At 43.6% G+C, this 17592-nt stretch overlaps 1 protein-coding gene across 2 annotated transcripts in view; it reads right to left on the reverse strand.

Moving 5' to 3' along the window:
• Window positions 1-287: 287 nt before the first annotated feature.
• The window catches only part of LOC137431535 (endoplasmic reticulum aminopeptidase 1), an 87005-nt gene continuing 69700 nt past the window's right edge, over window positions 288-17592 (reverse strand). For both annotated transcript variants that reach the window (XM_068122950.2, XM_068122951.2), the window contains exons 16-19: window positions 11196-11360; window positions 10807-10950; window positions 3883-3964; window positions 288-3758 (exon numbers count right to left, since the gene is read on the reverse strand). In XM_068122950.2, coding sequence (XP_067979051.2) covers window positions 3612-3758; window positions 3883-3964; window positions 10807-10950; window positions 11196-11360 — 538 coding nt within the window. In that variant the 3' untranslated portion in view covers window positions 288-3611. The remainder of the gene's footprint in view (window positions 3759-3882; window positions 3965-10806; window positions 10951-11195; window positions 11361-17592) is intronic.

The following is a 17592-nucleotide window of genomic DNA, read 5'->3' on the forward strand; positions in this document are numbered from 1 at the left end:
AAATCTATAAAAGAACTTGGGGACCTATATAAAAGAACTATATATACTATAAAAGAACCCGTCCTGAACTTGGAGACGACTAAGAAGAAGACCTTTGTTGGTCGAAAGCTTGTCAAGAATTAAAGATCGACCGTCCTGAAGCTACGTCCGCGTCTGATTGAATCTCCCGATTATATAATACACACACACACACACAAGGGCCCCAACCATGCAAATCCCACACTTGAGATAACTGAATCCAGCTATATCATAGTTCATGCAGACGAAAAGGAATAATCTGGCATGAGTACGTTTTAAGTGCCTTTAATGTCAGTTTCAGTGGCACATTGAAACAATCCCAGCTATAAAATGGCCAAGCAGATGATTGACATATTCAAAAATACAACATCTTGTCAACATATATTCATTCGATCATTTGCATAAGTTTGCCCTGATACAGTGAAAGCTAGCTGGCATTGGCAAAATAAAAAGAAAACGAAAATGATATGCATCGCATTGCTGCTAATGTATGAACCATGCACTGGCAAAATCCCTCAATGCATTCAAACAAAAACTCTCCTTGAAAACTTTTCCACCCAGAGTGTCAAATGAATTAAAGATCGCTGTGGGCTCAGAGGGAGAATATCATAAAGAACCAGGGGATGCCGATGCATATATAAGCAGCAATATGATTTTTCAAACTTTTGACTATATGTTCAGACTTTGACCCACCAGATATCCTTGTTGTCGGTTCTGGAATAGAGGCACATGATGTGACAAAGAAAAAATATTTTTTGAAAATAACCCTTAATTTTGCTTTTCACCATCAACTGGAACCAAAATGTCAACACATTTGTCGCATTACCACACTGTGGTATGGCAGACTGATCAGTAAGAAAGTATAGAGGACTCACATAACATCACTAAGGTGATAAAAGTGCATGCAGTTCTCAACATGAGCCGAATACAGCAAAGTCCAACAAACATAGAAAAGCAAAATAAAAACAAACAAAAAGGCAAAACCATAATAATTCCAGTCAACAAGCTTCAACAGAGAACAATGACTTTTGTTGTTTTGAATTGTGGGTTGTTTTCTTGTTTAGCCTATGGAACAACCATATTTCTAAAATATCTATTAAAACGGTCTTTATAGTAGAAAGATCTCAAACTGACAAAAAGCAACCACTTATAAATTAATGTTAAACAAAAACCATGTTGAGCAATATATATTTTTTTTCATTTTTTGGCTTCTTCTGATGCAAAAAAGAAAAACACTGAACTTTTGATTTAAAAAAATAAAACATCATCTATCTGACCAACAGTAGGACTTTTTTTTTTTAACCTGAGCACAGTTGGTACACTGCCCACAAAAAAGTAAAATCACAGAAAATGTATGTGCATACATACCACAGACATACAAACATGAAAACGTTAAATTTGGCTTTACTCATGAACAAAAACCCAGCAGACAGCACACAGAATTATATTCCACCAGCACAACACCTGTTAGCAAATGCCAAAAATAAGTGGATTACCAGTCAGATGCCCTTCTTCCAAATAAACTCCATATGAAAGAAAAGAAAACGAATAGCATTTAAATCCAATGAAAAGCTTTATGCAAAAATAAAAAAATAAATAGATCACATTTAACCACAACCCACCGTCATTTCAAAAGGACTCATCGGTTCGGGTACATTCCATGAAGCATTGGCTAATGGCAGGCAAGTCACATCATTAGTCACGTGCACAGGAGTTTTGACCGTGGACTTGGGGAAGAATAAAAAGAAAGAAAGAAAGAAGAGAAAAAGTAAAGGAAAATGGCAAGGAAATGGGGAAGAAGATAAAGCACGGGAAGGGCAGGATGAAAGTGTTCACTTCAGAGAGACATGTGTCGTCTTTGCTTCGTTCCTTTCTTGTACTGATGAGTGCAACCTCAAGGGCTGATGACTTCAAAACAGCATTATTGTGTTTAGAGGCTTACATGATACTCATCGTGATCCTCATCTATTTGACTGCAAGAGTGCTCTTTTCAATGAATAAAATGATCCCACCTTTTAATTACAAAAGACAAGTAATTTTCGTTATAGTCCAAATTGCACTGGGAATGTCAACTGGCATGCTTTAAAGGGCTCCTATGAAAGTGAAGAAGCATCACAATCACCAAATATATTTAAATGTTATCCCCATTTGGATTGCATTGCTCAATTCAATGTGCAAGAAGCCTCCTCTAGAACCCATCAATAGTCCTCTCTAAGTAAGAAAATCACAAAATCTCCGTACATCCAGATAAAACACCAGATAACTAATTTTCTCACCCACATCCCAACTTTACCCCGTCCATTACCCTCCGATTTAAGAATCCTCCTTCTCCTGATAAAGCTGCATAGTTCCACATGCCCATACCCCCAAAAGTATGGATTGTACCACAATACAAGTTATTCACTGCATAGCAACAAAGCCGGCCTTACCACCAACAAGCAGCATTTTCAAAATGAATTAATTACCGTAACAAAAAACATACATACAGGCACTCCTCACCATACACTATACACACTCCTAGTTAACACATCTTCGCTTATAGACAATGAATGAAGTAATCAACACTTTTCACTATCCACCACATATTTTTGCTGATACGCACATTTTTCCTTCCATAAAGGGGAAGCATATGTGCTCTCGAGGATGACGGAAGGTCATTATTCGATTGTAAAGCGAAGGGTATGCATATAATACAGTACTCCTGTATTGTAAAGTAGCATCTATTAAAATGGGTCAAGTGCCATTAAACTCCATAAACAAAGCCACCAACCCCAACAGCAGAGTGTGAAACTCTGTCACCAACCGCAGCAAGCCCGCCACCAGCACAGATATCTTCAGACAATGATGCAGACAGTCCTGCCTCACTGCCACAATAACCACCTGACACCCCACCGATACATCCCCAGGCCGAGACATGCAATATCTTCTGCTATTATTGGCGAGTCCAGTACTCTTTCATTTTTCTTCTATGGTGTATCTATGGTGGATATTCATTTATTTATACATAGTGATTTTCTCTGTTGATTTACCGAGTTGCTATGTATTTTGTTAGGTGAGGTTTGGTTCTGTAAGGTGTCTCAACATCAGCCCCCTAGGAACGCATCTTCGATTTATAACACTAAATCTATGGGGAAATCTTTTTTGAGACACGCGTTTTTCTATACACTATTTTCATGGAACGGAACTAGTTCGTAGAGCGAGGAGTGCCAGTAAAATCTTACGGGTGCTTTTTTTCAATGCCAAACAAAGCTTTGAGGTGATCTGCAGATTTATTCAGACAAAATTTGGAATGCATGCTGGTTTCATGCTCCCCTCACTCCTACTTCTTCCTCTCCCAAACCCTCCCCTCTCCCCAACCCTCCCGAACCACCACCCACTCCCAACCACCGAGAATGAAAAATTAAAACCGAGCAAGCACCAATTCTACAACAACGAATCATATCCCACTTAAGAAATATTCTGCACAATGAGGCTGGCCCTTGTTTGCCAACAAACACTCTGATGCGATCAGAAATCATCTTTTAATATCATCTTCCATGATGCTGTCCATCAACTCAAAGAGCAGTCTTCCTCCTCCCTGTGCAGTTTAATTTCTACAAGTGTCCCTCCAAGCTATTCAACCATGTCGCAGTCTCTTGCCGGATGCTAGCAATACGCTTCCGATTGATTTCCACCAATTCAACCGCAGCAGCAGCTGATCGCATCTCCGCACGCCGCTCCATAGTGAAGAAATGCTGCATCTGCATCACAGGCATGCAAGTGTAGCGTAGTATTGGTGAAAAAAAGCAGACATGCAATATCTTTCCAACAGTTTTGATGCTATCAACAGTGTTTTTATAATACCTAATGCATTTTGGGTCTCACCTTCGCAACATGTTCCGGTTTGGAGAAGCTCATGGTGGTGGACGAAACCATCAGGGAAAGCATATGGGATCCAAGGCCAAACCTGGGAGACACCACCAAATGTATTTCTCCCCAAAGAAAAACAAATGAACCAAAGAAATGACAAAAAGGGCAAACCTTGCATGGGTAATAATAATATAATACGGTCACGTTTCATGTTTCGTACCACCTGTCTGAGTCACAGCTAATCACTTCAAGATCCCCTGGTTTTCCATAGACACCAACTTTCCTCATCCTCGGCCTGCACTGTTGTTTCGGGTGTTCATGCAATCCATTGCAGCACCCAATGAATTAATGAATATGAGGTCTGAGCGAATGAAAAGCATGACGAAAGGAGGAGACACCGACTGCCAATGGAAAATAAATGGTAAAGCAATGGTGTGATCCCATTGTCCAAATTAATCAGTGAGCACACAAAGGCCAATGTTGCTGCTGCCCATTGTCTTGGAATGTGCCCGAACCACACTCCAAAACATAAACCTCCATACATAGTGCTTCCATGTTCATGGACCGATTGTCACAGCCACACCAATACTGCCATCAACCCTAATGAGTTTGTCCACGAGCTCCATCACAAGTGACTTCACTAGAACTCCTGGCATGGGAAAGGGTGGGGGTGAGGGATGCTCACACTTTCCTAAGATTTCACTCCCAAGACTCATGAAGGGGGGGGGCATATCAATGCCTATACAGACTGTGGTATACACAGTCCTATACACCACCCTATACATGTTGTTTAGGTGAACAGGAAAATAACTCCTTTTCTGCCCAAACTGTTCATCTTTATCCCAGACGAATCGTTTATCGTTTCTGCCCAAACGCCAATCCCCCCCCCCTTCCCACGCCTCCCCCCCCCCAAGCCCTCTCCCTCCCACACATCTCGCTGCTCTTAAATGTTGTATGCTCTCAAGTGTTTGTATGCTTCCCATTCTCTTGTCCTCCGCTCCCTCTTTTTATATATTTTGTTTGTCCGGTTGATTTGTTTGTGAAGTAAATGTCAGCTCTTTCACGAGCCTCGATTCAGTATACAAAAAAACTCCCACCCCTCCCCCCTTCCCACGCCTCCTCCCCCCAAGCCCTCTCCCTCCCACACATTTCCCTGCTCTTAAATGTTGTGTACTCTCAAGTGTTTGTGTGCTTCCCATTCTCTTGTCCTCCGCTCCCTCTTTTTATATATTTTGTTTGTCTGGTTGATTTGTTTGTGAAGTAAATGTCAGCTCTTTCACGAGCCTCGATTCAGTACACAAAAAAGAAGTTAAGCTGCCTCTGTGTACATTTAATGCATATCTTTCTCACCAGTCCATTTAGGATCTAAACTGCCACCTCATGGTAAACCTCATACCTACTTTATCCAAACTGCTAACTTTTGTATTCTTCTTCATCTGTCTGTTCCATGTCTGCCTGTCCTATAGTACTCCAAAGACAGTTTACAGGCAGAGTCCTAGATTAATTTTGCTGGTCTTTCCCCTCCATCCAATCTGTTTTCAAGGTGCCTGTCCAATTGTGTACCATTCATCATCTTACCCTTTTTTGCCCCACGACCTGTCTGTATCCTTATTTTATGTTCTGTTCCTCTCTACTCAATTGTTAATGCTCCTCTCTACTCCAATGTGATACCTCAATGTCTGTCATCTCGGGAACGAAAAACAATCACAGTGGAAAGTGTTAAAATCAATTGGGTTAGCAGCTCACAAACGAGTCGTATTATGCCAATGAGCATCTCCGATTTAAGTGTCCAAGATACACTATACCATGTAAAACGAGTTCCATGCAATGAACTTCAATGCAGGAGGTGGCCATTAGACCCATCAAAGCTTGCATAATGGTTGCTCACATTGTCCATGCTCTATCCTTTTAAAATGCTGAACGTTAGGCAAGGAAGGAGCACGTACCATTTTCTAAAAGGCTTTTCTATGACTCGGTTCTAACCACTGAACTTCCAAGTCAGTGGACGCTCTAGCCATTATTACGCCACTGAGTTATGTGCAGAGCCGATATGATGCCATTTTTAGTGTCTTGTTCAAATCTCAGTGCCTGTTTAGTTTCTTCAAAATCCTTGTAATGCAAGGAAATAATGAAAATAAAAGGCATTAATTAAATATGCACGATTAAAATAAAATGCACTATTTACCCCGGTGTGTACCCCGGTTTAGAATAGGTACACCGTATCCCTGGGTGTCTTAAAAGGCGACTAAAAGGGTTGGCGTCAGGAAGGGCCATAAAAACTTGCCTCAAAAAGGGAACCATTACAATTACATATGGGCAGGGTGCAGCCCGAAGTACCCCGTGCGGGACCTCACTCCCCTCTCGTCAACACTCAAGGTGGGGAACCCGATCGAAGCAAGGGTGGAAATCACTCCATTAATGACGACGAAACGTCTGATGCCCGACGTGGAGATCGGTTTCTGAGGTTTGGGACATGGAATGTCGGGACAATGACAGGGAGATCAGGAGAAGTGGTGGAAGTATTGGTCAGAAGAAGAGTGGACATATGTTGTGTGCAGGAGACGAGATGGAAGGGAAGTGGTGTGAGTATGGTGAAGGGGAGGCAGGGACAGAAATACAAGTTTCTGTGGCAAGGGTGCCTGAAAGGCGTGCATGGTATTGGTGTCCTGTTTTCTGAGGAGTTTGTAGAAGGGTGTGTTGAGTGTGACTAGAGTGAGTGAAAGGTTGATGATGATGAAAATGATGATTGGAAAGCTCTTGGTGAACGTCTTCTCGGGATATGCACCACAGGTCGGTCGGAGCGATGAAGAGAAGGACAAGTTCTGGTGTGCTATAGAGAAGCTGATGGAAAACATGAAAGATGAGGAAGTTGTTGTCGTAGGAGGAGACCTAAATGGACATTTGGGAAGGAGTATACACGGTTTTGAGGGAGTTCATGGGGGTTACGGAGATGGTGTGAGGAATGGAGAAGGTGAAACTATTTGAGTTTGCTGATGGAGCTGGTTTGTTGATTTGTAATGCTCAGTTCCAGAAAGAGGATAAAAAGCTTGTTACATACACGTCAGGTGGGTCGACGACAACCATCGACGACTTGATGGTGCTCAGGCGTGATAGGAGGCACCTCCGGGACACAAAGGTGATCCCGGGGGAGGAGGCTGTTTTACAGCCCAACTTGGTTGTCTGCGACATGAGGGTGAAAGGTGCGAGGAGAGCTCGGCGGGTGAAGTAACAACCGAGAATGAGGGTGTGGGGGTTGAAAGAGGTGACAATGAGGGAGGCATTAAAAGAGAGGCTGAGTATGGTTGAGGATGATGTGGTTGAGCTTGAAAGTGGTTGGATGTCAATGAAAGATATAATCTGTTGGGAGCCATTGGTGAGGTATGTGGATGGACAAAAGGACCACCGAGGCACTCAGAAACATGGTGGTGGGATGAAGTTGGAAAGAGGATTGACGGAGAAGAGGAAGAAGTTAAATGAGTGGCAGAAGGCGAAGGGTACGGGGGCAGAAAAGGCAGCATGAAAGTTCTAAGGCAGCCAAGAAGGCTGCAAAGAAAGAGGTAGCAAAGGCACAGGAGGCATGTATAAAAATGTTCGGAGAATGCATGGATTCGGAAGAGGGTCAGAGAGCGGTATTCAGGATTGCAAAGCAGATAGCGAAAGAGAGGTGTGATGTGATGGGGGGTGAGTTGCTTGAAGGATGAAGTGGGACAAATTGTTGTGGACCCAGATGGAATTAAAGGAAGATGGAAGAGATATATGGAAATGCTGTTGAATGCAGAAAATGAATGGGATGGCAACATAGAGAGTAACCCAGTTTTAGGACCAGCAGAGAAGATAACTGAGAAGGAAGTTGAGGAAGCGAAAAAAGCAATGAACAGTAGAAAAGCGGGAGGGCCGACGGGAGGTGTGGGAGACATGTTGAAGGCAGCGGGAAGTTGGGATGTGAAGAGAATGACAGAGATCTGGAATCTGGTGGTGAGAGGCCGCATTCCAGTGGATTCGGGACTGAGTACCCTCATCCCTCCATACAAGGGGAAAAGTGAACCTCTGGACTGTGGCTCGTATCGAGCGATAAAGTTATTTTAGCATGGAATGAAGGTATTGGAAAGGGTGTTGGAGAGGAGGATAAGGAAGAAACGGAAGATCCACGAAATGCAGTTTGGATTTATGCCAGGAAGAGGAACGACAGACGCGCTCCTTATTGTAAGGCAGTTGCAGTAGAAGTACGTGGAGAAGAGGAAGAAGTTGTTTCGTGGGTTTGTTGATCTGGAGAAAGCATTCGATTGGGTTCCACATGAAGGAGTGACATGGGCATTGAGGAAGTTAGGCGTGGAGGAACGGTTGACCAGAGTCGTGATAGCAATGTACGAAAGAGCGCGCACAGCTGTAAGGACGAAGGACGGGAACAGTGGTGAGTTTGAGGTGAAGGTGGGAGTGCACCAGGGGTCGGCACTACGTCTACTACTATTTGGAGCTGTGACGGAGGTGCTGGCTCGGAATGTAAAGGAGGGTGTTTACCATGGGAGTTGTTGTATGCAGATGATCAGGTGTTGATTGCAGAAAGTATGGATGGACTGAAGGAAAAGATGAACAAGTGGAAGGAATGTATGGAGACAAAAGGTCTGAAGGTGAATATCGGAAAAACGAAGGTGATGGCAAGTGATAAAGCATGTGGTGAGGTGGAAAGAACTGGGAAGTGGCCGTGTGCAGGAAGGGTGTCGGAGTGAACTCCATTCAATGTACAATGTGCGCTGAGTGGGTTCATCAAAAACGTAGTGGTCTGAGAGGGTCGTTAACCAGTGTGGCAGCTACATTCAAGTGTAAGGTGTGCACAGAGGGAGCTGCAGATGGAGGAAATGTTGAGTTGGATTTTGGAGACGGCGTGAAGCTGGAAGGTGTGAAAACATTTTGCTACCTAGGAGACATGCTGAATGGAGAAGGTGGATCAGACTCGGCAACGGTTGCTTGAGTGAGATGTGCATGGAAGAAGTTTCAGGAACTGGGTGGTGTGCTGACGAGGAGGGGAGTGTCGTTGAAGCTGAAGGGAAAGTTGTATGCTGCATGTGTGAGAAGTGTTATGATTTATGGGAGCGAGACATGGGTAATGAACGTCGACCAGCAACGAAGGCTGGAAAGGGTGGAAATGCGAATGGTTCAGTGGATGTGTGGAGTATCGTTGAGAGAGAGGAAGACAAATGATGAATTGCGAAAAATGATGGGAATGGAGCCTGTGATGGATGCTGTGAAGAGGAACAGGTTGAGATGGTTTGGTCATGTGTTGAGGTAGGATGAAAGTGACTGGTTAAGAGGAAGTAGAGGACGGGGAAGACCGATAAAGACTTGGCAAAAGATGGTGGAAGAAGAAATGTGGGCAAGGGGGTTAACAAAGGGAGATGCAGAAAACAGGGCAAAATGGAGAAGATCGTCATGGGGACCGCAAGGCTAACCCCCGCTCTAGCAGGGAAAATGGCCTTAAAATGCCTGTTGTTGTGTTGTTGTAATTAAATAAACAAACACTTCAGAAAATAAGTCAAATATTTTAGCATGCTTTTGCCAGGGCCCTTTTGCTTCGTGACCAGATGTCAAAATTTCAATGCAAGGTTTCATCAGTCATTTGGTAAGACAGCAGTCCAGCATTTCAGAAAGTATCGAATTTCATTGAATGAATGCATGCCCAAAAATAAAACGTCATCACTTTGTATTCACATCATTGTCTGAAAAAGCTTCAAACAAATCGACTGAGGTGCAGTATTTTCACACAAGTAACCAGCTATACGTTATACGTTAAATACATTAAATTAGTTCCAAAAATTCCAACTGAGCGGTATACCCGTGTGCGGGTTATACGGTATTTCACCATACGGCACGTGACAACCACAGGGGGCCAAGTTAAATTATAAAGGACATACTAATAGAGGCTTTTTTTTTTGCTCGTGAAATTGCCTTGAGATGCGGATTTGAAAGTTGGTGTCTGGGAAATTGCGACTAGTTGGCATCTTACATGTGACGAGTTTATAATGACTTCTTCAAATAATTCAAACCATACTTTTTATGTTATCCTTTAAAAATATGTCATGATATAATTTAGAGTTATTGATGAAGTTTAAATAATCCAAAATCAAACGACGTTTGAATCATCAAAAAATCATTTTATTGGATTGAGACGTGCATGGGGCTGTTTCCCCGATTTGACACGAATGTCGATGACATGGTTTGAATAAAGTTGTGCTTTCTTCGTTGGTACAATCAAACCCAGACATTCGCGGGCATATGCTCCTGGAAAATGCCGCAAATGTTGAATCCGCATATGGGGGGCATTGTTTAAATGGGAAATGGGGTGGGGGGTGGGGGGGATAGGTTCCGAGTGGTTTGTGATTCATCAAGGAAAATCAAAAATCCCGTGAAAAACCGTGAATACGCCCATGAAATTAATGTTGATTCGCGTGGTTACGCATGCACAGCAGCTTTATGCCTGATGCATGGAAGATGCTTTTAGAAGTGTCATGTGACTAGTGGGAGATGTTTTGTTTTTTTTGCACCTGCGAAGATGCGAATACGTGCAGGGCACAGGGCCACGAATGCAGAAGCAGGGCGCATTTTATCAAACCCGAATACGCGGGGTCAGCGAATGTTGGGACAGCGAATGTTGAGGTCCGACTAAACAATACTGGTGCACATCACTTGCACATGGTGTGCTCCCTGTCTGGAGAGTAGACACGCTCTTTAACCTTGGTGGAGAACAGTATGCGACCTAGCCCGGCGGTCATTGGCTCTGGCGCACTGCACATGTTTATCTAATAATGTCCTTGTAATTAATGGAAAAGTAATTAATGTCAACTAATGTCTTTGTCATCTGTGGTCTATTTACAAGGTCCTCAATGAACATTAAAAAAAAACAAAAGGCCATTTAAGTTTGAAGAAGATGCTGTGAAAACTCACTTTTCCACAAGGAAATCCCAGTTTTGCACCATAAAATCCCAGGCATCAAGGGTTCCGTTGGGGGATGTCACGGCCATAGTGACAATTAGAGTCGTTAGGTCCTGGGTTTTAATCATTTGTTCATCCAGTGCAGCTCTCAACAACCTGAGTGAGACAGATGAGAAACAATTCCTTACATTTCACCACCGATTTCTTTCTCTGTAATTTTTCTAGAAATTTAAGAAATGACCACCCTACTTGAATACCTCTCCATTAGGTTAAAACAAAAGACGATATTAGCAAGTGCAATCAACAAATGTCAATTCGAGCACAATTCACTGAAATTAAAAATTCAACAATTATCACGGATCGATTCCAAATGCAGGATCCCATTGGCATCAAATCCATACCACTGCCTTTGTGTAGCATTTGGTGTTGAGGCGAGTGCCTGTAGGAGGATGTATCGCTCGGAGCTAGAGCTCTCATTTAGGTAACGACTCAGGAGGAAATCAAAGGCTTCTGGCACTGAACGTACAGCTTCTGTGTACACAGTCGCAAGGACATCTGCAGGCACACTGCACATGGCATACAAGAAAAGGAAAAGAGAAATAAATAAATGCACATCAGTTTTCATCCACTGAAGCTTCACTACTCAAAAGTTGGTTTTGATCAAAGTACCAAGACAAAGGCTAAAACGAATATCGAGAAAATAATTCATTGAACAGGAGGCTTCATGCTGAGGAGCTCTTTGAAGTGGCATCCCTAAGACTGTGGGAACAAATGCACTTTGAAGCAGCAGTACGAGGACTTGCATGCTATGCTTCTGTAAAAAAAAAAACCATGCTTATCACTAAATTATCAGACCTGCATGATATGTAATGGAGAGTGTAGAAGGGAGTAGAGGGTGTAGAGGGGAATAGGAGGCTGCCCCCCTTTCACATCCCCGACTCCCTTTTTTACCCACCTCCCCCCTCCCCTCCCCCCTTCTCACCTTGACACCCACCTATCTCCCTCTCTCCAACTCAAACTCTAACTCTAACTCCCACCTGTTCCCCCATGCCTCCCATTTTATCTTCTCATTTTATCTCCCTTTTTTCTTCCTCGACCTATCCTCTCGACCAACATGTCACTCTTGACATTTCACCCTGAGCAATACTTCACATATAACGTGCACACCTCTGTCCGATCGGCCTTCCCCATTCCCAGTACGTCTGTGATGACAATTTGCAGAAGTCCCTTGACCGACTCCCACCCACTTCCCTTTCTCTTTTGCTCCAACAAAGGGCAAGGCCCGAAACGTCAGCTTCTCTTCTCTCCACAGCAGGTCAATCACCATTTAACGTATTTTATTTCCCATTTGGTTTGACTTATTTTGCCGCCCACGCAGAACGCTAATATTGTGCTGTGATTAGTGATTACATTCTAACTTTTAAATGAGCCTTAGAGTCAAGTATGGGTGAGAGAGAGGGTTTCAGTCATTGGTTTTTTTTATGTTAGCCCCAAGCAACAACATATATATATATATATTGTTGTGGTTTTGTAAATAAAGGCAACTTCCCCCCCCCCCCCCCCCCCTCTAGTTAGTTGCACCACAACATGTAGCCTCGCTTAGTTAGTTATCTCTTATTAAATGTGAAGTATAGTCTCCTTCCCAGTGTTAGTATGCGTTGAGGCAGGTAAAGTAAGAGTAGGCCTCATTGGAGCCTGGAATGCCATGTGGTGGGCCTAGGGCAAGTCGAAGAGGTCCGAGGGAGGAGCCAAAGGGGAGTGGCCAATTATGGCAGCCAATGGGGAGTGGCCAATTATGGCAGCCAATGGGAGCGAAATGGGAGAGGCCAGCAAAGGCGGCCAGGGGAGGCCCTTGGAACATTCTGGTGGGACTCCGGGGGGGTGAGGGGCTATAAAACACGGCCCGAACACACACACACACACACACACACACACACACACACACACACACACACACACACACACACACACACACACACACACACACACACACACACACACACACACACACACACACACACACACACACACACACACACACACACACACACACACACACACACACACACCCTCTCTGGACTCTGAACGAGAAACGCTCTCTGCTCCCCTGTTCTCCCTGGCTGTCTCTCTCGTTTGCCCTCGCTCTCTTGGGAAACGCTCTCGCAGGACGATCTCTCTCGTGGCCCTGTGCTCTAATGATCTCCTGCCTGGACGCCCTGCACATGCGCTTTTGCCTCGCCGACTTCGGGACACGCTGGGCGGACTCCCGTACGCGCACGACTGGAGGCCGACGTCCTTGCCGCAAACATCCTCGAGGGACACGCCCAACGGGCCGTCCGGGGCGAACTGCACTGAGCGGCCGCGCTTTGAGCGCGTCCTCTTCTTCCTCCCTTCCCCCCACATGAGTCAGAGGGCCCTTGTCTGGGATTTTAAATAAGAACGGTTACGCTTCTCTCCTGTGTCTCTTCTCTCTGGCCATTGTACAATTGTGAATAAACCTGTGTTTTGCTTCCAACTTGGCCGTTTACGTCTTTTCACCATTGGCCTCGCATTGCAAGAGATAAAACCGCTCGAGCGGGTTCCTAATAATTAACCGCACAAGTTACGTGACACGCAAACCGCTCGGGCGTATCAACCCAGCGTGACTCGTGTGAGGTTCAGCCCCCGTCCTCGCAGCGGCACGTGTATCGAAGGTACTCGGGTATTTGACCGGAAACCCTTCCGCGCGCTCGCTGCGGGTTTGGTGGCTGGAATTGCTCAGCAATCTGCCCCCATGAGTGTAAAGTGGGTAGCGGCCTCGTGGACTCGAAGCTCGAGGGGGAGAAGGGCTTAATCCCCCCTCAGTACGTCGACGGGCTCGAGATCCGCAACAATATTTACAGTCACGTGAAAAAGTAAGTACACCCCATGTAAAGTTTTGACTTTTTCAACATATTTCAACATACAGCTATTTGATCTTCATTTCAACAATATTGACAGATAAAGGTGATATAATATAACAAATATCACGAAACATTTACATTTTGTAGTCCATTGTATAATTTAAATAAACATAAATGCAAATTTCGCATGTGGAAAAAGTAAGTACACCCCTGGCTCCAATAGGTGGTATTGCCCCCTTTGGCAGAAACAACCTCAAGTAGGCGTTTCTTATATCTGTCTACCAGTCTCTGACATCGACTGGGAGAAATTTTTGCCCACTCCTCCATGCAGAATTATTTCAGCTGTGCGATGTTTTACGGGTTTCTTTCATGCACAGCTCGTTTCAAATCCCCCCACAACATCTCGATGGGATTTAGATCCGGGCTTTGACTTGGCCATTCCAGAACCCTCCATTTCTTTCTTTTCAGCCATTCCTTGGTGGATTTACTGGTATGTTTAGGGTCATTGTCATGTTGCAATGTCTACCTTCGGTTGAGCTTCAACTTTCCGAAAGATGGCCTCACATTATCCTCAAGCACCCTCTGGTAGAATGAAGAATTCATAGTGGATTCTATGATGGTGAGCTGCCCAGGCCCTGATGCAGCAAAGCTGCCCCAAACCATAATATTTCCACCACTATGCTTTACAGTTGGTATCAGGTTCTTGTGGTCAAATGCTGTCTTTGGTTTTCGCCAAACATGTCTTCTGGTACTGTGGCCAAATAGCTCTACCTTTGACTCATCTGTCCAGAGCACATTGTTCCAGAAGTGCTGGTCTTTGCCTAGGTTTTCATTGGCAAACTTTAGTCTTGCCCTGATGTCTTTCTGGACAGCAAAGGTTTCTTCCTGGCACACCTCCCATGTAGATCAAATTTGTGCAGCCTCTTTCTAATGGTACACTCGTGCACTTTAACATCAACAGTGGCAAGAGCTACCTGTAGGTCCCGTGATGACATTCTGGGGTTCTTCGAGACTTCTTTCAGCATCTTGCAGTCTGCTCTCGGGCTGAACTTGCTGGGGCGGCCTGGCCTGAACAAGTTGGCAGTTGTTTGGAATCTTCTCCACTTGCAGATAATCTTCCGGACAGTCGAATGATTGATTTCAAATTGTTTGGAGATCTTTTTAAATCCCTTCCCAGACTCTTCGGCATCTATAACCTTCTTTCTGAAGGCCTCAGAGAGCTCTTTTGATCTAGGCATGTAGTCCATGGGCTGAGTAGGGTTTACATGCACCCCCCCCCCCCCCTACAACTTAACTTCCCGGGTATGTCCATGTACCCCCCACCCTAGGGGTTAGGAAAAACCATGTTAACAGAAAAAAACTCATTCCCTCATAGTTTGACCTCTGGTGACCCCATTAGTGACCTCATTTGCATATAACACATATCATTGTAAAGAGTGTCCCAGGACAAACATTTTGAGGTGTCATATGCAACCATAGGATGACGAGGTAAAGAGTTATGGGCATTTCAATTTCGCCTTCCCCTAATTTTCGGAAATCACTGACACAGGGGGGGTAACATCAAAATATGCATGGGAGGTACCTTGGGAATGAGTTTTTTTTCTGTTAACATGGTTTTTCCTAACCCCTAGGGTGGGGGGTACATGGACATACCCAGGAAGTTAAGTTGTGGGGGGGATGCATGTAAACCCTACTCAGCCCACGGACTAATGGTGACGCCGCACACTTCAACAACAAAGAGCAAACCAAACTAAATGTCTGAGGTTTAAATAAGACAGGTTCCTCCAAGATCCTCTCTAACGATGTTCTAATCATTTGCACCTGAGCTGGTGCACCTGATTCTAATTTTAGGTATTTGAAGGAGTGATAAATGTAGGGGTGTACTTGCTTTTTCCACATGCGAAATTTGCATATTATGTTTATTTAAATTATACAATGGACTACAAAATGTAAATGTTTCATGATATTTGTTATATTATATTACCTTTATCTATCAATATTGTTGAAATGAAGATCAAATAGCTGTATGTTGAATGATGTTGAAAAAGTCAAAACTTTACATGGGGTGTACTTACTTTTTCATGTGACTGTATATACACAGTAAAACCTTGCCGTACACAGGGGTTACGTTCCTGTAAACCTCCGCGAATGGCTAAATCACAAACGGCGAACAGTTTCTAACATGCAAGTCAATGAGACACGTGCCAACCTTCCAGCCGTTTATAAATCACAAAATAAGACCTTTTTTAGAAAAATAAGAACAATTGAGTAAAGTAAGATCAAATACATAACAATTACCATCAATCAGGCTTAACTTCTGAGAGTACCTGTACTGTACTGTACAGTACAGTACAGTATTGTATTGTGATCGATTTCCCAGGATCAACCCACAGTTACCTCACGTCTGCGATGATGTGCTCTTGCCTGATTGAATGCAGGACAACGCAGTCTTCCATAGTGTGTGTGTGTGTGTGTGTGTGTGTGTGTGTGTGTGTGTGTGTGTGTGTGTGTGTGTGTGTGTGTGTGTGTGGAGCGGACTGGCAGAGGTTGCAAGTGTTGGTGGTGGTCCCCAATAGGAATCCCCAATGGAACAGAAAAAAAAAAAAAAAATAGAACACAGGGTTCTTCGTCTTCACCACCATCAAACACACTTCTTTTTCTTCAGAAAGATTGTTTTGTTCCTTTCTACTGTTTCTTTTGTTCTGTTGCATCCTCATTAAAAGTGTTTAAAAACTGAAAGGTTGTTAAAAACTGAAAGTGTTTAAAAACCTATGAAAACAGAACGAGTTAAAGGTGGGCAGGGTTCACTTTTTGCACGGGTACGCGGAAGTATCAGCGTGGAGGGACAGAGAAGGGGTGTCTAAAAGGTAAGTGCAGAAACGTGAAATCACAGACTGTGCAGATGGCAAACTGACTATGTCCACATAACAAGACTCAATCACGTCTCACACCCATAATTACAGGGAGTAACGAATCAGCTCTCACTGCAGACACTCACAAGTAGCACATACATGAGAACCAGAATGGTTTCATTCATTGTTGGTGAGTCATCACTCAGATAAAACATTACAGTAATTAAAGCATCTCAATAAATAATAATTAAACAAAACGCAAGTGGTAAAATCGCCCAGGATTTAATAACAAGTTGTAAAGTGGTGTTCTACATGAAGATCTAATAACAATGCCAAAGAAAAATGCAAAACAAAAGGTATGAATAATACCAAAATGGCAACTTTATAAGAATTAGATAAATACAACGTGGTGATAACTAGGATCTTTTGTACAACCCCACAACTACACAACAACACAAATCCTCTTTTGTTAAGCAAAATATGAAAGGCACATGTTAATCGAATTGGCCGGAGCTCATTTGTTGTATTGATTGGGGAGAAATTAATAAAATTGCAATTATTTGAGAAATACAACTGCAAAAGCATCTTTTACGTTTTGTTTCCTTTTGCAAAAGCATCTTTTACGTTTACGTTTTGCTTTACTTTAGCAATAAAAAAAAATAAGCATTCCTCTGCCTGGCTGAATGGTTTACGTTTTGTTTCCCACAAATCTTTATCCAGACCTGACCCAAAATCAAATCGGCTTGTTCATGTTGCACAACCAACTCAGTTTGTCATAATCTTTTTTTTTTCTTTTTTTTTTTGTACACAATCGAGGCTCGTGAAAGAGCTAACATTTATTTCACAAACAAATCAACCAGACAAACAAGATATATCAAAAGAGGGAGCGGAAGACAAGATGGGGAGAGAAGGGGAAGCACACAAACATAACATTTGAGGGCAGGGAGATGTGTGGGAGGGAGAGGGCTTGGGGGGAGGAGGCGTGGGAAGTGGGGGGGGGGGGGGGGGTGGGAGAAGTATAAAACACAAGGACACCAAGGACTTCCAGGACAGAAGTTGGTATT

This window comes from Myxine glutinosa, chromosome 7 (assembly GCF_964187855.1).
Source record: "Myxine glutinosa chromosome 7, kmMyxGlut1.1, whole genome shotgun sequence".
Classification (NCBI taxonomy): domain Eukaryota; kingdom Metazoa; phylum Chordata; class Myxini; order Myxiniformes; family Myxinidae; genus Myxine; species Myxine glutinosa.